Source organism: Vicugna pacos, chromosome 26 (genome assembly GCF_048564905.1).
Source record: "Vicugna pacos chromosome 26, VicPac4, whole genome shotgun sequence".
NCBI classification, from domain to species: domain Eukaryota; kingdom Metazoa; phylum Chordata; class Mammalia; order Artiodactyla; family Camelidae; genus Vicugna; species Vicugna pacos.
In genome coordinates this window covers 10,761,965-10,778,561 of record NC_133012.1, presented here as the reverse complement: position 1 = coordinate 10,778,561, position 16,597 = coordinate 10,761,965, and the positions used below count along the sequence as shown (strand labels likewise).

Genomic DNA, 16,597 nt, shown 5'->3' with positions numbered 1-16,597 from the left:
CCATACTGTTTTCTATAATGGCTGCACCAAACCCTATTCCCACCGGCAGTGTAGGAGGGTTTCCTTTTCTCCACAGCCTCTCCAGCGTTTATCTTTGGTGGACTTTTTAATGATGGCCATTCTGACTGGTGTGAGGTGATACCTCATTATAGTTTTGATTTGCATTTATGCATATTGGCCATTCATACGTCTTCACTGGAGAATTGCTTGTTTAGGTCTTCTGTCCATTTTTGGATTGAGGTTTCTTTTGTTAGTAAGTTGTATGAGCTGCTTATATATTCTGGAAATTAAGCCTTTGTCAGCTGCATCATTTGCAAATATTTTTTCCCATTCCATAGGTTGTCACTGTTTTGTTTGTTTCTTTTGCTGTGCAAAAGCTTACTAAGTTTCATTCAGTCCCATTTGTTAATTTTTGCTTTTATTTCTATTGCCTGGGTAGACTGCCCTAGGAGACATTGCTAAGATTTGTCAGAAAATGTTTTGTCTGTTTTCTAGGAAATTTATCGTGTCTTTAAGCCATTTTGAGTTTATTTTTGTGTATGGAGTGAAGGAGTGTTCTAACTTCATTGATTTACATGCTTCTATCCAGTTTTCCCAGCACCACTTGCTGAAGAGACTGTCTTTTCTCCATTGTATGTTCTTGCCTCCTTTGTCGAAGATTAATTGATCATAGGTGTGTGGGTTTATTTCTGGGTTCTCTGTTCTGTTCCACTGATCCATATGTCTGTTTTTATGCCAATACCATGCTGTTTTGATTACTACAGCTCTGTAGTATTGTCTAAAGTCTGGGAGGGTTATTTCTCCAGCTTCGTTCTATTTCTTCATTATTGCAATTCTGGGTCTTCTGTGATTCCATATAAATTCTAGGATTGTCTGTTCTAGCTCAGTGAAAAATATGGTGGGTAATTTGATAGGGATCACATTAAATCTGTAGATTGCCTTCAGCATTATGGGTATTTTAACAATATTGATTCCTCTAATTCAAAAGCATGGGATATCTTTCCATTTCTTTAAGCCATCTTTAATTTCCTTAATCAATGTTTTGTAGTTCTCCATGTTTATGTCTTTCACCTCCTTGGTGAGATTTATTCCTAAGTATTTTATTGTTTTGGGTGCAGTTTTAAAAGGGGTTGTTTCTTTAGCACTGTTATTCTGAGCTCTAATTTGGTGAATTAAGTCTGCCCTAAAGTCAAGTGTTTTAAATGTTACCGTTTTACACTCAGCCCTTGGTTTACATCATTCCTTCACAAAATAGGAAGAAAAATGAGACTTAGGTTGGGACCAGATTCATCCAGTTATAAATGCTGAGGTCATGGGGAGTTGTTACACATCTCTACCTAATGCTGACACGCCTTCTCTTGGAGAGCTTCTGTTCTGAGATGAAAATACTTCAGATGTTCTGTTTCTTCTTCCATTAGTACTAAGTCCTGTGTTTGGTCACCTGAGGCCTTCGAGACTCTGGAGAAGGAAAGAGAACAAGGGGAGAAAGTGGCCTGGGTTGACTTAGTCTCACCATTAATGGAGAGCTGTCTCTGACCACTCACAGGGCCATACTGGAGGAATGGTAGCTGCCTTGTGCAGGTCAGTGCCCGCTTACCGAGGAGGGAGGAGAGCCCCAAATGGGATTTACAAGTGTTCCAGGGTTTACTTTCCACATGCAGTTTGCCCTGTTGACCTAAAGTCTCAGTTGGTGGCTCATGTCACCTTCATTTCAATTTCCAGGGGAGCTGCTGAGTACAGATTTCATTTGCCAAAGTTCTCAGTACTGTAAAAGGTCAGTCTCTTCCAGAGAGTCCGGTCCTAGGTCAGAAGGAAGGCGTCTTCGTGAAGGAAGGGCCTCACCTAACAGGATTAGTGACGGGCAGCACCGTGCCCAGTCAGGAGACTCACAGACCAACTAGCGAGATTCACCCCTGGCTGTGGAAATTAGTTGAGGGATAGTATTTTGGTGCTTTAAGACATCAACTTGAGTAAGTTAGGGATGTACCTGTTCTTCCCCAACCTGACATATTTCTGAGTGTGTGCTTGTCCTCAGATGTAATCGTGGCCAGAGACTTGAGAGTTAAACAGATTTCTTTACCAAACAATTCTCAGAACCCTCATAACAGTATGCGCAACGTGAGTTTAAGATTAGGAAACTCCAGGATGCAGTATTTCTCAAACAGTCGGGACCAGTGAACCCTTTATTCCTAGAATCTTGGGAGACTAATGTTGCAACCCTAACCCTCTTATCCAGAACCTGCACCAGTGGCACCCTTACACCTCGTCCTGGGACCAGTAGCACCTGTTAACACTTTGCACTCATCTGTGATGACGGGGAAATCTGGATTCTTTCCTTGAAGAATGTGTCCCTTATGCTCTTCTGTGTGTGTTAAACTACTCTTCCTAAATGAAATGGCATTGTTAGTGAAGAACAGTCATATTTTAAATATCTTAGAAATAAATTCAGCACTCCATGGTACATACCTAAAGTGTTCTTTAAAATATTTTACTATTTTGTGAAATCTTGGGAAATTCTGGACTTAAGTCCATATTCCATATCCAAACGCCTATCATTAATTTTAAACTCACTCAAGTTATGTATCCCCAGCCATTGTTTCTTTGCTCAGAAAAACTTTACTCAATTCATTGTGTGAGAATCTCATCTGTTGCCAGGGTGACTGGTCCAGTGCTGTACGCCTCTCTCCCTCACAGCAGTGCTTCTGTTTTCAGAGGCTGGTAGGTGTTCACCTGGAGGTGTCTAGGATGAGAAAACTGGAAATTGTGATGCTCACGAGAGTTCGTGGGTTGGAATGTAGATCTGGCATTTAGCACAAGCTGACAGTTGAGGAATTTAAACTAGAAGACAGGTCAGCGGGACAGAACCCAAAGGCTCACTAGATGTAAGGAGTTAGCTTGTCAAAAATGAAGCGTGACCAGGAGCCAGGTGAGGCATGGAGCCTCGGAAGGGCAGTGCTGGCTGCGGTGTCCAGTGGTTCCAGTTGGCAAAAAACGGCGGTCGCATGGGGCCTAAGGAAGGATTTTGTTTTAAGCATTCGTATAGAACAAAGAGAAGACATGATCATTTAGCAGTTGAATAGATGGAGATCCAGTCATTATTCCCCAGGGATCCAGAGGTGGCGTGGCTACCAGCGAAGGCTGGCAGTTGACCCCACGCCCCCTGAGGTGGGCTTGTCTCCTGTGGGTGTAGCCTTTGTTCCGAGATAAGCTGGGGACATAGGCCAGACTCCTCCCTTGGGGTCTGAAGGGAGTGGAGTGGTCAGGAAGGAGGACAGGTCACTGAACTCATCACACTGCACTTGGGGCTGGAACTCCCATCTCCATCCTGCCTGATGTTAGACCAGCTCAGTATGGATCATTACTCAGGCTCCTTCTAGTCTCTTGAGTCCTTTCCAAGATAGCTCATAATCCAGGCTCTGTAATCTTAGGGAAAGGGAAGTTAGAATTGAAAACAGGAGTGCTGATGAAATAAGACACATTTTAGAGCCCAAATGAGCCTCTTGAAAAGAGCAAATGAAGGGTAGATCCACGTGGCCTTCCTGCAGGCCTTGGGAGGGGGTTTCTTCCCACATGGAAAGATGCGCTCCTGTCGTTTCTGATTTGTGGGGCATGAGGGAGGCCTGTTCTCCCAGAGGTCCCTTCAAGGACTTAGAAGTAATTCTAAGGGGAAATCAGTGACTAGACTAGGAAAGTGAACAAGCTCTTAACTCTTTACATAGACGTGTGCTGTGTGTCACTATGTGCGAGATAAGGAAACGTGCAGCACTCGGCCTGTGCCCTGGAGGAGCTGAAGTTCTAAAAGGCAAGAGTCATGGACAATTTTAGAACTGTAGCCCCTGATGCTTCAGAGGGGGTGTAGGCATGCGTGTGGCCTCAGTGAGACCCTCAAGAGTGGTCGCTGGAGGGGTGGGTGATATTGATGTTCTGATTTGCTCAACATGCTGCTTGACAGATGGTGTTTAGTCTGGTTATAAGTGTGTGCACATCACCAGAGTTCTGCTAATGGTCCAGCCAAGTGGCAGAGGGCCCTGGATACACGATAATGATGGGGAAGGATCAGTTTCCCAGATGTGTTGAGAAGAGGAAAGCACAGCAAGTCGTTAGTCCTTACACTCCTTACAAAGAATTAGGGTTACATGGTTTTCCTTGTCGGGTGTCCAAATGTAGTTAAATAAATCAGAAAAGGGAAGAAAGAGTTGGAGGGGATATGGGAGGGTGTTCTTTAAGAACTCATGAAATTTCCCTGGCCATGGACCAAGACCACAGCATAGATATTACAAGCACATGCAGTTACAGCCTCACCAAATTAAAGGAGGACATAGCAAGAGATAACAGGGCTGGAATTTGAAGCTGTTTGTTCCTTCTTGTTTAGTTTTGAGGAGGAGTGGCCCCGCCTGGCTTTGGCTGTGAGCACAAGGGCTAGATAGACATCAAGGCCGAGCTGAGAATTTAGCAGGGGGGAAAGGCCCCGAGTCTTCACAGCGGCCCAGATAGCTGCTGTGGCTCCTGCAGTCACCCCTGCCTCCCTAGAAGAGACCCCAGGGCCAGTTCCTTTCCTTCTCTGAGTCACACTTAAGTTCATTAACACAGTAAATATTCTGTGAACAAAAGTAGACAAAACCCTTGCCTTTGTGGAGCTGACATTCAGTAATGGAGAGGATGAGTAATAAAATACTAAAACACAACAGCTCAGATGGGGAGAAGGGCTAATAGGAAAAAGCAAAATAAGGAAAGGGTAAAGGTTAGGGGTTGACAGGTGCTTCACTGTACACAGGAGCACAGACAAAACTCTTCTCACCTTGATACAAGGTTCCTTTTTCAGAACAGACCTCACTTTGCTCAAGCTAAGAGAATGATTTAGCAAAAGGGCAGGCAAGAAGAGGATTAGAGAAGTTAAATTAATGGCAACAGGTTGGAGCCAGGGGGAGCTCTAAGGCAGTGCTGGCAGAGGGTGTCCGGGCAGCCCACGTGGGTCAGCCTCTTCCTGAGAGAGGGCTCTACGTGCCCTGGTTCTGACCCCCCACCCTCAGCCCCAGGGTCTGTTCCACTTCCTGCGTGAGTTATAAAGCAGGGGACGTGGCACCCCTCACAGCCACTGCCCTTCCTCCAGGCTTTGGAAATTAGGACACATCAGGCACCTGCTAACGACTGACAAGCATGTGCAGAGCTCACCTTGCGGGTGTCTGCGGCAATAGACCAGTGCAGTCAGAGCTGTCACTTTCTGTGAGTCTGACTGGAAGATGGAGATTCCTGAGCACTGCACCAGGACAGTGGCCTGGCTGGTCCCCAGAAGAGTGCAGTCCGTTACGATCAGGACCTTGAGTCTGGGCCTCTCCACAGCCGCGAGGGCGAGGCCACTGACAGGAGACGGCCCCCACTCTCCACTGCCATCATCCCTGTTTGGCTGAAAATGGAAATTCAGAAGACCTGCCGGCTCACCATCAAGTTAAAGATGAATGCATCTGGAATTCCCGCTGGTGTTGTGTGTCCTTTGGGGAGTCATCTCATGGGGTCCCTGTAGAGCAGACTCCAGCCCATGCCTCCTCTCTGCCCATTGGGAAGCCCCGGCGTGCAGACAAGTGTTGTTGCTGTAATAACTGCAAAGAGCAGCTTGGTGATAAAAGAAAACCCTGTGGGCCCAGTACTTTTAAATCACCAGTCCTGAGTCATCCTGATTAACTTAAGCCCAGAGACCAAGAGGATTCCATCTGGTCATCAGTGTGATTTCTTAAAGGACAGGCATCCTAAAAATGCAGCCTTGGTCTGGCCGCCCCAGGAGGACCCCCCCAGGGCCGCTGCTGCAGGCACTCCCGCCCCCCTCGCCTGCTCACAGGTGTGGACAAGGCTGGTTAGTGTCGGGTGAGCGGTCAGGTTTTGTTTGCAGAGATGAACATCTGTCTTCCTATCCTCAAATAACCTAGCTTTTACTAGGAAACTGGAATCACATCTACTCACCCTTCGACATTTTTATAGTGAAACTCTGGGGGAAACTTTTTTTTTTTTTTTTTCTTAATTCTGAGAAGAGATGCCTTAGGAAGGAGAGCCTCCCTTCAGCCTCACCCACAATCTCAGAGGCGGCTTCCTCTCCGCGCTGCATCCGGGAGGGGCGGCTCCTGCTCCGGAGACTCAGGCTCTGTGCCCAGGAAGGAGCACGGCGCCAAACACCTGAGAGCTGTTAGCCAGGAACGGCCCTGGAGTCTGTGTGCTGAGCGTCCTTCCTCGGCACCAGGAATTCTTGGTAAAACCAGCCAGCTCAAAGGTAGCTGCGCCTGCGGGAAGAGTATTAAAAATGGACTACTCACTGGGTCTCTGCACCCTTCTGTTTCAAAATTCTCAGACCCCAGGAATAGCAGGATTATGTGCACAAGTATTTGCTTTTGGTTGTTTTTCCCTAGTAAGTGCCTGGAACCAAGCTGAGCTCACAGGTGCACGGGGAGCTCCTGGAGAAGGGCTTCTGTGGCCTCAGGCTGCCCAGAGTTGCTTCTGGGGTCTGGAGTGGCCCTGGAGGTGGTTACATTTGAGGCTCTTGCTCTCGTGGAAGGCCGCAGTCCCATGCTTTCCCCAGCTGGGCTTTGGGACAGTCCTGGGGCTCCAAGCCCACAGGATCGTGCACACTGAGGCCCAGCCCCCAGGTGGCTTATACCCTGGTAGCCTGAAGGGCACACTTCTCTCCAGGTGCCCTGTCCCCAGGCTGGCTGACAGGGGCACTGTACCCTGGCCCCTGAGTGCCTCTTCGCACTTGCTTCGCCACATCCTGGCTGCGAGACTGATGTAACAGTCGCTCTGAGTGGTGCCTGTTCTCTCAGCTCTGTGCCCTCAGAAGTGCTGGGCTGCAAGGCCCGGGGAAGCCAGCTAGCCGGGGTGGATGTCACCGCATGCGTTAATGGGCGATCTCTTTCTCCACCCAGGTTCCAGGTGTGTGATGGTGGCTGCAATCTGTCTTGTGGGTATTAATACAATCTTCAAGTGGCACTGTTCTCGAGCTGTTCTACAAAACTGGAGCATGCTGGTGAGTCCCAAAGTTAAGAGACTGAACAGTTGCTCCAAGAAGCAGCATGTCCTTGGCAGCGCGGTCGGGACCATCACACCAGTATCCCCTGGGAACCCAGGCCTCTGGGGTGTGGTGGGCACTCTGGGTTGATACCTGCTGGTGTGGGTGCTCAGGACCAGGGTCTGCTCTATATCATCTCCTCCCACTGGCAGATGGTCCCAGGGTAACAAGTGAGCTCTGCAAACTCAAAGCACATCACCCAGCGCTTGGTCCTCGCAGCCTTGCTTTGTGGGGCTGATGCCTGAGCGAGGCTGTCAATACCTTTCATCTGGAATGAGATACTCCACTGAAAGGAATTTACATATGAATGGAGCTTTTCCTCCTAAGCCCTAAGCCTTTTTTTTTTTTTAATTAACCATTGGTGGAAATTTTCAGATGTAACTTGCATACTCCTTTTGATTTGTTAATCCAATTATACTGACTATAGTGCAGTCCTTTCTTGGTGACTCAGAGGCATTTTTATGAGCCTTTTCAGAAATAAGGAGCCCTTGGGCATGACTGAATTATTATTTTTAGAGGGAGGAGGTAATTAGGTTTATTTATTTCTAGAGGCAGTATTGGGGATTGAACCCAGGACCTCATGCATGCTAAGCAAATGCTCTACCACTTGAGCTACACCCTCCCCCCGGGGGCACAGCTGAATTAGAATGGAATCTCACCGTGTTCCTCTAAGCTGCCAGGCCCTCCTAGTGGTGAAGATTTGGGTGATATATCTGTCTCTTCTGTGGATTCCAGCTGTTTCTTCTCAGTTCTACTTCCAGCAGTAAATGCGGTCTTGGAAGGATTGTGCAGCGTCCCGAAGGCGACCCGCCTGCTGGGCACCATGTGTGAGGCTTCCAGTCTCTGGAAAGCTTGACCTAGAACAGCAGGAATGCCAGGCGCAAGCCAACAGCAGTTACGTCTGGGCCCAAATAAGGTGGCAGATTTCACCCCTACAAGGGGCTTACAAAGAAAAGATGAGTCAGAAAGGGAACAAGATTCCCGCTAAGGACAGAGAACCAGACGTCACCTGGTTTGGGGCGAGAGTGACCTCATGCTCAGACCTACACCTGCAGTGCGGGCTGCCTCCTCCCCTGGACGGGAAGCTGGCACCTGGGGGCTGTGTTCCCCGACGCTAACCAAACTCACCAGCAGGTGAATGTTTTCCCACATCACGTGGGGGCAGCCAGTGTACCTCCCCCTGCTTCTACAGCCTCCTAGCTGATCAGATTCCCTTCGTGTCATGGGCCTTCATAGCTGTGCTCACGGTGTTCTTACTGCTGTTACCTCTCAGGAAAACTGTTTAAAAAGACGAGATTTTGTTTGGTTTCTCCCCTCCTCTGGGGAAGTTTAAGGACCAATTAAAACTCACCCATACAATTTTTTTAGAAGCCACTTAGGACAGTGATTTTTTTTTAAATTCAGTAAATGAACCCCAAACATCAGTAATTTGGGCACATGCAGAGAAGCCCAGACCAGAAGCAGCAGCCACTGGCGTAAGTGGAGACTCTACAGACGGCGGGCGGCGAAGAGTAGTCAGGTTCCAGACAGGCCTGAATGTGGGCAGTGGATGGGGTGGGGGTGCGCTGCTGTCTTCAGCTCTAGTCAAGTTCAGGATGGGGCTCACCAGTTCCAGGGCCACCTCTGGCTTACAAGAGTTTAGAGGTGGCTTTCCTTTCTCCAGATCTGAAGAGGTGACACCGCTTATGGAGACACTACAGAGAGGCCTGGACGTAGTGGGAGAGGGGCTCTCTGGCCACAGGGCTGGAATCCACGCAGGGAAACGCCTAGGTGGCTCGGGACGGGGGCCGTTGGCTGCAGCCGTGGGAGTTGCAGCGTTAGAATAGGGAGGAGTGTCTAACTGCAGAAGACCTTTCCTGGAGACTATAGACTGAACCTGTTTAGTCTTTATTACAGATACTATCAGCATTTGATTTTTTAAAAATCAAGCTGACAGGTATAAAATGAAAACTAAACCGCTCTTATTAATTAAAGACCTAATTATACAATGCCCCATGCTTACTGGGATTGGGATGGGACTGTTTTATATCTGGCTTTTGGTAAAAATAAATGTTAGAAAAACTAGGGGAAGAAATCGTTAGTAAATAGGTCTCATACATGTAGATGGATTGGGGAAAACCGAAGGGATTTTCTTATTGCCAGGAGAAAAAGCTCCCAAGGCACTTGGATAAACAGCATCTAACTTACCAAGTTGTATCAGGGAAGGGCAGCCAGCACCCTGACCCACTCCCATCAGCAGATGTCCCCAGGTACTGAGGGCCATGGACTCATCTTCTCGACCAAAGACAGCTGAAATGAACTGGTTTAGAACTGTGGGATGTTCCTGAAGGTGCCAGTGTCTTCAAACTGGGACAGTTGTGACCTGCTTCAGACACACTGTTGTACACACGTTCTCCCCTCGTTTACCCTGTGACACTCACGTCATAGCTGACCCCCTTTCAGGAGAGAGGCTCTGTGAGGAGGTCTGCTCTCTAAACAGAGCCTGACACGCCCCCCCCCCCACCGTTCTATGTTCCCGGATGTGTTTGCATTCTGTTTAGAATGTCCTTGTTAATACATTCCAAAGTTTGAACTCCGTTCCTAGCTAAACCCCTTTCCTTGTTTACTGGGACCAAAATAGCCACATTTTGACCTTCTGTTCAGTCTGGGGACATCTATGGCAGTGTGGACACATTCTTTTACCATGTGAGAGCTGTACTTACCCAGCACAGTTATGGAAAAGCTCGGGAAACTATCAACTCTCACCCCTCCCTTGTCTCTTCCTTCCCTGATCTTGAACTTCACTAGATCAGTCTTCCTAGTCAGCCCCAGTTAACCGGGCCCCTGCACCTTCCCTCCTGTTCAGGGGGCCAGGTGGGCTGCTATGGCCTCGGGAAGCTGGGGGCACCTTCTCACCCCCCGATCTGCTTCCTGCAGAGGAAAGGCCAGTGTACAGAGCCCCATGGGGCCCCCGGGTGGGGATGGAGTCTCTGGACCGCAGGCCGTTAATGGCCCATCGTTCCCATTTCATTTGTCCTGGAGCCTAAGTGCCTGAATTTTTGCTGCGTGTAAGCAACCATGTCAGAGATGGTCTTAGGGAAGAAAATGGGCCCAGGTAGTCCTTGTGGAAGCCGGTCCATGGCCTGGACAGGGAGAGCTCCTGGTTAGAGTTCAGAGAAAGCCCTATGGGCTGGAGGAGAAGGGGCTTAAACTGAATTTGAGTACGCTCAGCACACATGAACCCTGCTGGCTTTCAAACAGAAGGGAAGAGGGAGGAATGTGGGTGGCATGCTCTTGTTGAAAGCAGACTATGACCAAGCTTTTGAGGGTCTTGAGGCACTGGAGAGCCGGGGGTGGGGGAGGTGCTTGAGGAACTGTCCTCTTGCTGCCTGAAGCAAAGGAGATTAGGAGTCAAGTGGACACATACCAGGAGAGGCGAACCAAGAAGGTGATGAGGTGACCCGAGAGAAGGCAAGGTGAAGAGTCCGGGTGTAGATATGTGGCCTTCGAAGTCATGGCAGAGCGTCCAGGGCACAGCCAAGGGGAGTGGGGATAACGGCCTAGGAACTGGCGGTGGAAACAAAAAGAGGCGGGAGCTGGCCATGTACACGGGCCCGAAGGTAGCCTTTGAGTTCTAGACCCGCCTGGCCCTGCCGCACAGCCAGGGCTGGAGGGGACGGCAGGAGCTCCATCGTCCTGAGCATGGAAAGCGGGGGCCCCGTGGCCGGCGCTCCTCCATCTGCCCGCGCAGCCCCAGTGCTGCCACATCTGCGTTCAGCTGTTTCCCCAGGGCTTCCCCCAGCCCGTGTCTGTCAGAGGCCGGCGACAGTGGGCAGGCCTGTAGGGTCCCAGAGCCCAAGGGACTCTGCCAAGTGCAGCCCCCTGTAACCTTTTCCAAGATGGGAACAGCCGTAGAGCAACGACTGTTCCTCAGAAACGGCTTCCTGGAATCGGCACACAGCTGGGGTGCTGGCGCGGGGTCAAGCTCGGGGATGACGTGGAGCTGGTCACTCCAGGCCTGACAAGCCGGAGTGCGGGGGGAGGAAACGCTTGGTCTCCACTTCCTCTAAGCTGGTTTCCCTCCTCTGCTGACAGACACTGACCGGGAGGTGGGGGGCGGGAGGGGGGCTCCCCTTGCAGTCAGAGGGTGCGGATCAGACGTCCACGGGGACGTGGGGCCAGAAGCTGGTGAGTGTGTGAGGGAACAACTGCTGCGGTCCCGGAGCTGTTGCCTAGGCCCTGACGGCACGGGGAGGGCGCCCGAGCCCGGGTGTGCTCGCTCCTGCCGCCCCAGGCTGCTTCAGGACAAACTCCAATGAGTGTCTGAGGGCCCTTTTTCTGCCACAAACCAAAACACATATGTACGTTTCCTTGTAACTGCAGGGAAAGGAGGTCCTAAAAAGTTTCTAGTAAGAGAGAGAGCAGCAGAAATTAAATACATACTCCCCAGGCGTCTAAGGTGGGGCCACTGATACTCTGGTGACGACAGGTTCCAAGTTCACACACGTCCGCACCTGTGCCTCCGTGGGGAGTCGGCCCCTGGGGGTCTTACCCGCCAGCGTCTCCAGCCCCACACCTTCTCCAGCCCCGCACCTCGGAGGGCGCAGCACGCCGGCTTGTGGGACCTGCTCTCCTTACACATCTCCTTTCTGTTTCAGGCTTGAAAAACCGCGCCCAGTTTTGATCCCGTCAAGACTTTGCCACAGCCTCTATCACACATCTGTTTTACTCGAAGAAAAAAATATAATAAAATGTTTTACTCTTTTACACTGTATAATTGTAAGAAATAGTGTGTTATTTGTGAACGCATGGTCTGACATAAATTTCTGTACAGTTTGGAGATATTTTCAAATGAAACATAAAAGATATCAATGATAAAACCAGAGAGAGTGAGTATTTTTATACCAAACATTTTAAGTATGACAGGATGGATGATCTTACACTGGGCTGGATCACAAATTTTGTGCTTGACTTTTGAATGCCTGTAATTAAAAATATCTATTTTTTTCCTCTAAAATAAGCTGCATGTTTGAGGCATGTTTTTAAATACCATTAATTTCCAGAATCCTATTGTGAATGTACAGAGATCTGCCTGCCTGGCCTGAGCCCGGGGGCATCAGCAGGTGGCGGTAGGCGTTAGGACTGCACTACCTACTGCAGCATTCCGTGTGCGCCCCTCCTAACGGGACAGCCCTGCAAGTCAGCCTGCCTCTGGCGGCTTCTGGCGCATGGCGGGCTCCCGCTGGGCAAAGCAGCCTTTCCTGCGTGCGCTCTGGGGAAGTCTGGCAGCCTCAGAGGTGACCATAAAAACTGTGTGCCAAGGACTAGGTTTTGCCATTTTCTTACGTTTATCTTCCTAACAGCATGGTCCTGTGCGTGCGCCCTGCCGACGCACAGCTCCCCCAGTGGACGTGCTGAGTCTGTCTCGCTGAGAAGGGGAGGCCAGCCCTGCCTCAGGAGGGGGCCAGCTTTGCCCAAGCCAAGTGGCTGCAGCAGGCAGCTCCTGTCTCCCAACTCATTTTGCAAAACCTCAGCTGAACTGAGCTGGTGTTTGAGTCTTGGCAGCCCCGTGCCAAAATATTTACAGCATGCTCTTGAATCCCACATGCTCACTGTGACACTACCTGCCGCACCAGCCCAGGGAGGCGGGTGCCGCGGTGGGCTAGGGAGTGCACACTGGTCAGCTGGCTTCAAGACTTCTCCAAGCCGGAGTCAGCCCTGTGTCATAAGCTGACACCTGTCCAGAGTCTGGGACAGCTTGCTCTCCCCACTGTTGTAGACGAGCCGTGTGTAAAAATATACTGACCTGAGGTTTTCAACTGCTGGTCACAAGCTTTCTTACTGATCTGCTCACTGTTGTGCTGAAAGTTTCAATGTTTTAATGACTACATGGTTGGTGTCAGGTTCTTTAGTTTCATTGTTTTCCCTTAGAAAGACGTGAAGAAGCTTTTAAAGGTCATCACAAAAAACAAGAAGGGCGGGGGTGAGGGGCGCTTACCCTGTGCTTGAGCCCTGCTTAGCCTTTCAGCGCCGCTTGCTTCCTGGTGACACTTCTGTACTCGATTCTAAGGAAAAAAGAGCAACTTCCACAGTCTACTGTGCTTTTATAAACTGTTTAAAGGTACTTTTCTATTGTCGTTTTTAAAAATAAAGTGCTCATTCCAGCTGTCACACCACTGCTTCGCAAATTCCTTTTTTGCAAGATCAACCCAGTGCACCCCGCAGGGCAGACCTGGGCCTAGCGGATCCCGTTCCCTCTCTCGAGTCTGGACAGAGCTAAGCACTGGCCCTGGAGCCAAGGACAGAGAGGCCCAGGGAGGAAACGGGTGGGGACGGGCGAGCCTGCAAACCACCCTCACAGATACTCTACTGTGGACACTGGCTGACCCAGACCGACACCTGAGGCTGCGGCCCTGGTCCGGCAGGGGGACCTCAAGGGAGAGTCACATACTTCTTTCTTGATGCCTTTTACTGCATTCGGCTGACCCCACATCCACTTCCACCTATAAAGCTTTAGCTCAAGACTTTAAAATCTGTATTTGTGGTTTTCTGCTGACTATGAGTAAAAAATATATTAATTGATAAGCCAGACATTGATAACCAGGACAATCCAGTGTTTTATATAAATCTGCTCTCACCAACTCCTCCTCCCCCCCAGAGCAGAAGGGGGGCCCACAGTGCTCAATTCTGACTAACGGTAACAACCCTAAGCAACCAGTCGTCCTGTCGGGCACTCACGTTATTGGTTCTGTGGTTTGGTGCTTACATATCTTTTGCACAGGAGACCAGCCACCAAAAGCAGATCCCAGTCAGAGCCTTCCAGTACCCTGGAGCCCCAAATGACGGCAGAAACCACAATGCTTTCCCAGGCTTTGAAGGTCATGCCCAGCGTGGCTCCAGGATCCTGGCTCTGGGACAGCTTGATCCTGTGGCTTCGTCTTCAGCTAATCTGGGACCTTCCACCTCAGAGGCACCAGAGCTGGGCAGGACAGCCTAGAGAGCTGAGGGCAGCTCCCCAGGAAGGTTTCCTGTCCCAGGCCCTGAACAGTCACAGCCGTATGCTTTTCCACAGGGGTCCTGGATGGACACACGTGCGCCCCGATCCTAACCGTGCTGACCATCACTGGTCCGTGCAGGTGACAAGTCTGGACAGTATTTCCCCATCTAGTGTGAGCTCCAGACACAGCCCCGCTAGCCAATCAGCTGATGGCCAGCTTCATTTTGTCACTGCACTGCGCAGGAGCACTATCTTTCGGAATTAGGAACCTGAGATGAAAAGGCAGGTCTGTTTTTTCCTTCTTGCTTACATGCATATTGTCCCAGTTTGGAGGATCCAGAAAGATGACAACTAAGCCATCTTTTGTTTCATTACCAAGTAGACTCTCCACTGGGAGGGAAGATGTGCCACTTCTGAACACAGGACAACTGTAGCTGTACAACAGGCATCAGAAACCAAGTACCGTGCCTTCCACCTCTACAGCAGAAATACGAACTCGATTTGGAAAAGAACCTTAAAACTTGCACAGTGAAAGTTATGCTTCCAGTACAACCACAGATTGAGGCTTGAAATTCACAATACCTGAATATGTATCAGCCCTACTTTCACAGGACTGACCTGCATTTATTCCTGCCCTTCTCTCTGAGGGTCCCCCGGACCCGGCACCCCACAGCACCTTTGGGTCCTAGTCGTGCAGCCCAAGGAGCGTTCTTGAGAATGGAGGAGCAATGCTGACATCCCAGGAACTCTTGGTGTCTGTGTCTCGGTGACAGACAGGCATCAACTAGTTAGCTCCGAGTGCTCCGCGCAGACTCTCAGTTCTGGGAATGGGAGCCCACTTCCTACTGCATCCCCTGTCCTCACCGGGACGCCAACTGTCAGGTGAAACGTGCATTCTTACCCGGTTTGAAGTGTTGGCACGTGGGCGCTCTCTTACTCTTCCACTCACCCCCTCCCCCGTCACACCCTCTCAAAACAGCGAACAAGTACGACATTCTGAGAAGGCAGAAGGCCTTTTACTAGTGAGGTGTCACCTGAAGTCCTGGTCCTCAGGCTAAAACCAATGACCCTGATGCCGAAAAACCTATGCAGTCAGCTAACTGCTAAGGCATCCAATTAGGAAAACATTTAACACCCATGGTCAAGCTCTGCCACCGCTGCAGAACATCGCAGAACATCCTACAAACTTAATAGGGCCAGATGCTTCAATTCAACCCAAACGTGTCTTGAGCAAAAAGACACCTCTTAAATGAACAAGAAATGATGCTCAGGTTAAAAATATTTACCTGAATAAAGGAGCACTTTTCCCCTAAAACACAGGACATGGCTGTGAGGGGCTCAGCCAAGAACATTCAACATCTCACAATAGTCAAGTGCAAGGTAAACCTGCTCTTGGTTTTTCTGGAGCTGGTCCTGCCAAGGTCAAGCTACAGTTTACTCCATTCTCTCGTTAGCATCCTGTGCTTTTACTTAAAAAAACATGTCATGGTAAGTCTTTGCACTGAACATCCTTTGAGCCCTGCTAAGTTCTGGGTGGTTGAAAGTCACTGGGTTCTCACGGGGTTTGGAAACCATGTGGTTTGAGTGGCAGGAACGTGCTGGCCTACCCCCACTAAGGGCAGCGGGACGAGGGCTGCAGGCCTGTCCAAGGAGGCCTGTGACAGCAACTGTGACCCTGTCCGAGAGCACCAGCACATCTCTCTCTAGTGGAAATCCCACGATGAAGGAGATGTGCTTTGTTTCACAGCGCGACGCCAGGGCCTAATGCTCTGCTTTTCCATTCTACATGACAGGACAGGGGCAGGGTTTCAACATCCAGTTTGTCTGAGAAGTGGTTCCCAAGAGGTCCTTGGGCCTCCCTGTCCCCTCTGCCTCCTACAAAATACACCGGGGAAAGATGGGCTGTCCTTGACCCGAGGGCAGGAATACGTGGTAGGTCACCGTGCTGTCTCCACACAGCACTCCAGCCCTGCGACACAGTGACAGTGCAGGCCTCGGCTTGTTAAGAACAGTCAGTAAAACCTTACAAAACCCCAAATCATCTTCCCCACAAATCAACCATGTTTGCATGTGAAAACAGTAGCTAGAGGGAAGAGGGGGCACCCAGTCTCATCTTCTATCCCTCAGAAAGCCGTCATCAGCCGGTAAGAAAATGTTAAGTTCAAATGCCCTATTCCCACATTCAGAACGTGTGTTTTCTGCTAGTGACTCCAAACCACTCACAAAAGAACCAAGGGCGCAGGTCCACAGAGCCACCCCGAGCACGATGCAGCCCCACGCTGCTTCCCGCTGACGCTCCGCTCACCGCATCCACAGCCCTCCGTCCCCCGAGCCCACCATCACCCAGCCACGCTTACACGATGTGACAGCAGCGGCCAAATGTTCTGTTTTTACACTTTATCTGGGCCCAAATACATTTCTCTTAGCTATCCTGTAAAAGCCTTGGATGACTGATGAATTATAGATAAACGTGCTACACAGACTGTCTTCAACTTTTAATGCGCCCAGCCACGCCCATTCCAGCCTGCTTTCAAACAGCCAGCCGATCCAGCAGAAATGGGCAGAGAGGA

The 16,597-nt window shown here is 50.0% G+C and overlaps 1 protein-coding gene across 2 annotated transcripts in view; it reads left to right on the top strand.

Moving 5' to 3' along the window:
- RBPMS (RNA binding protein, mRNA processing factor) overlaps nt 1–13,206 on the top strand; it is a 158,880-nt gene extending 145,674 nt beyond the window's left edge. The window contains exons 9-10 of one of the 2 annotated variants that reach the window (XM_072950332.1): nt 6,909–7,009; nt 11,689–13,206. In XM_072950332.1, coding sequence (XP_072806433.1) covers nt 6,909–6,923 — 15 coding nt within the window. In that variant the 3' untranslated portion in view covers nt 6,924–7,009; nt 11,689–13,206. The remainder of the gene's footprint in view (nt 1–6,908; nt 7,010–11,688) is intronic. The other variant, XM_072950335.1, reaches the window with a different exon arrangement.
- Nucleotides 13,207–16,597: the final 3,391 nt, after the last annotated feature.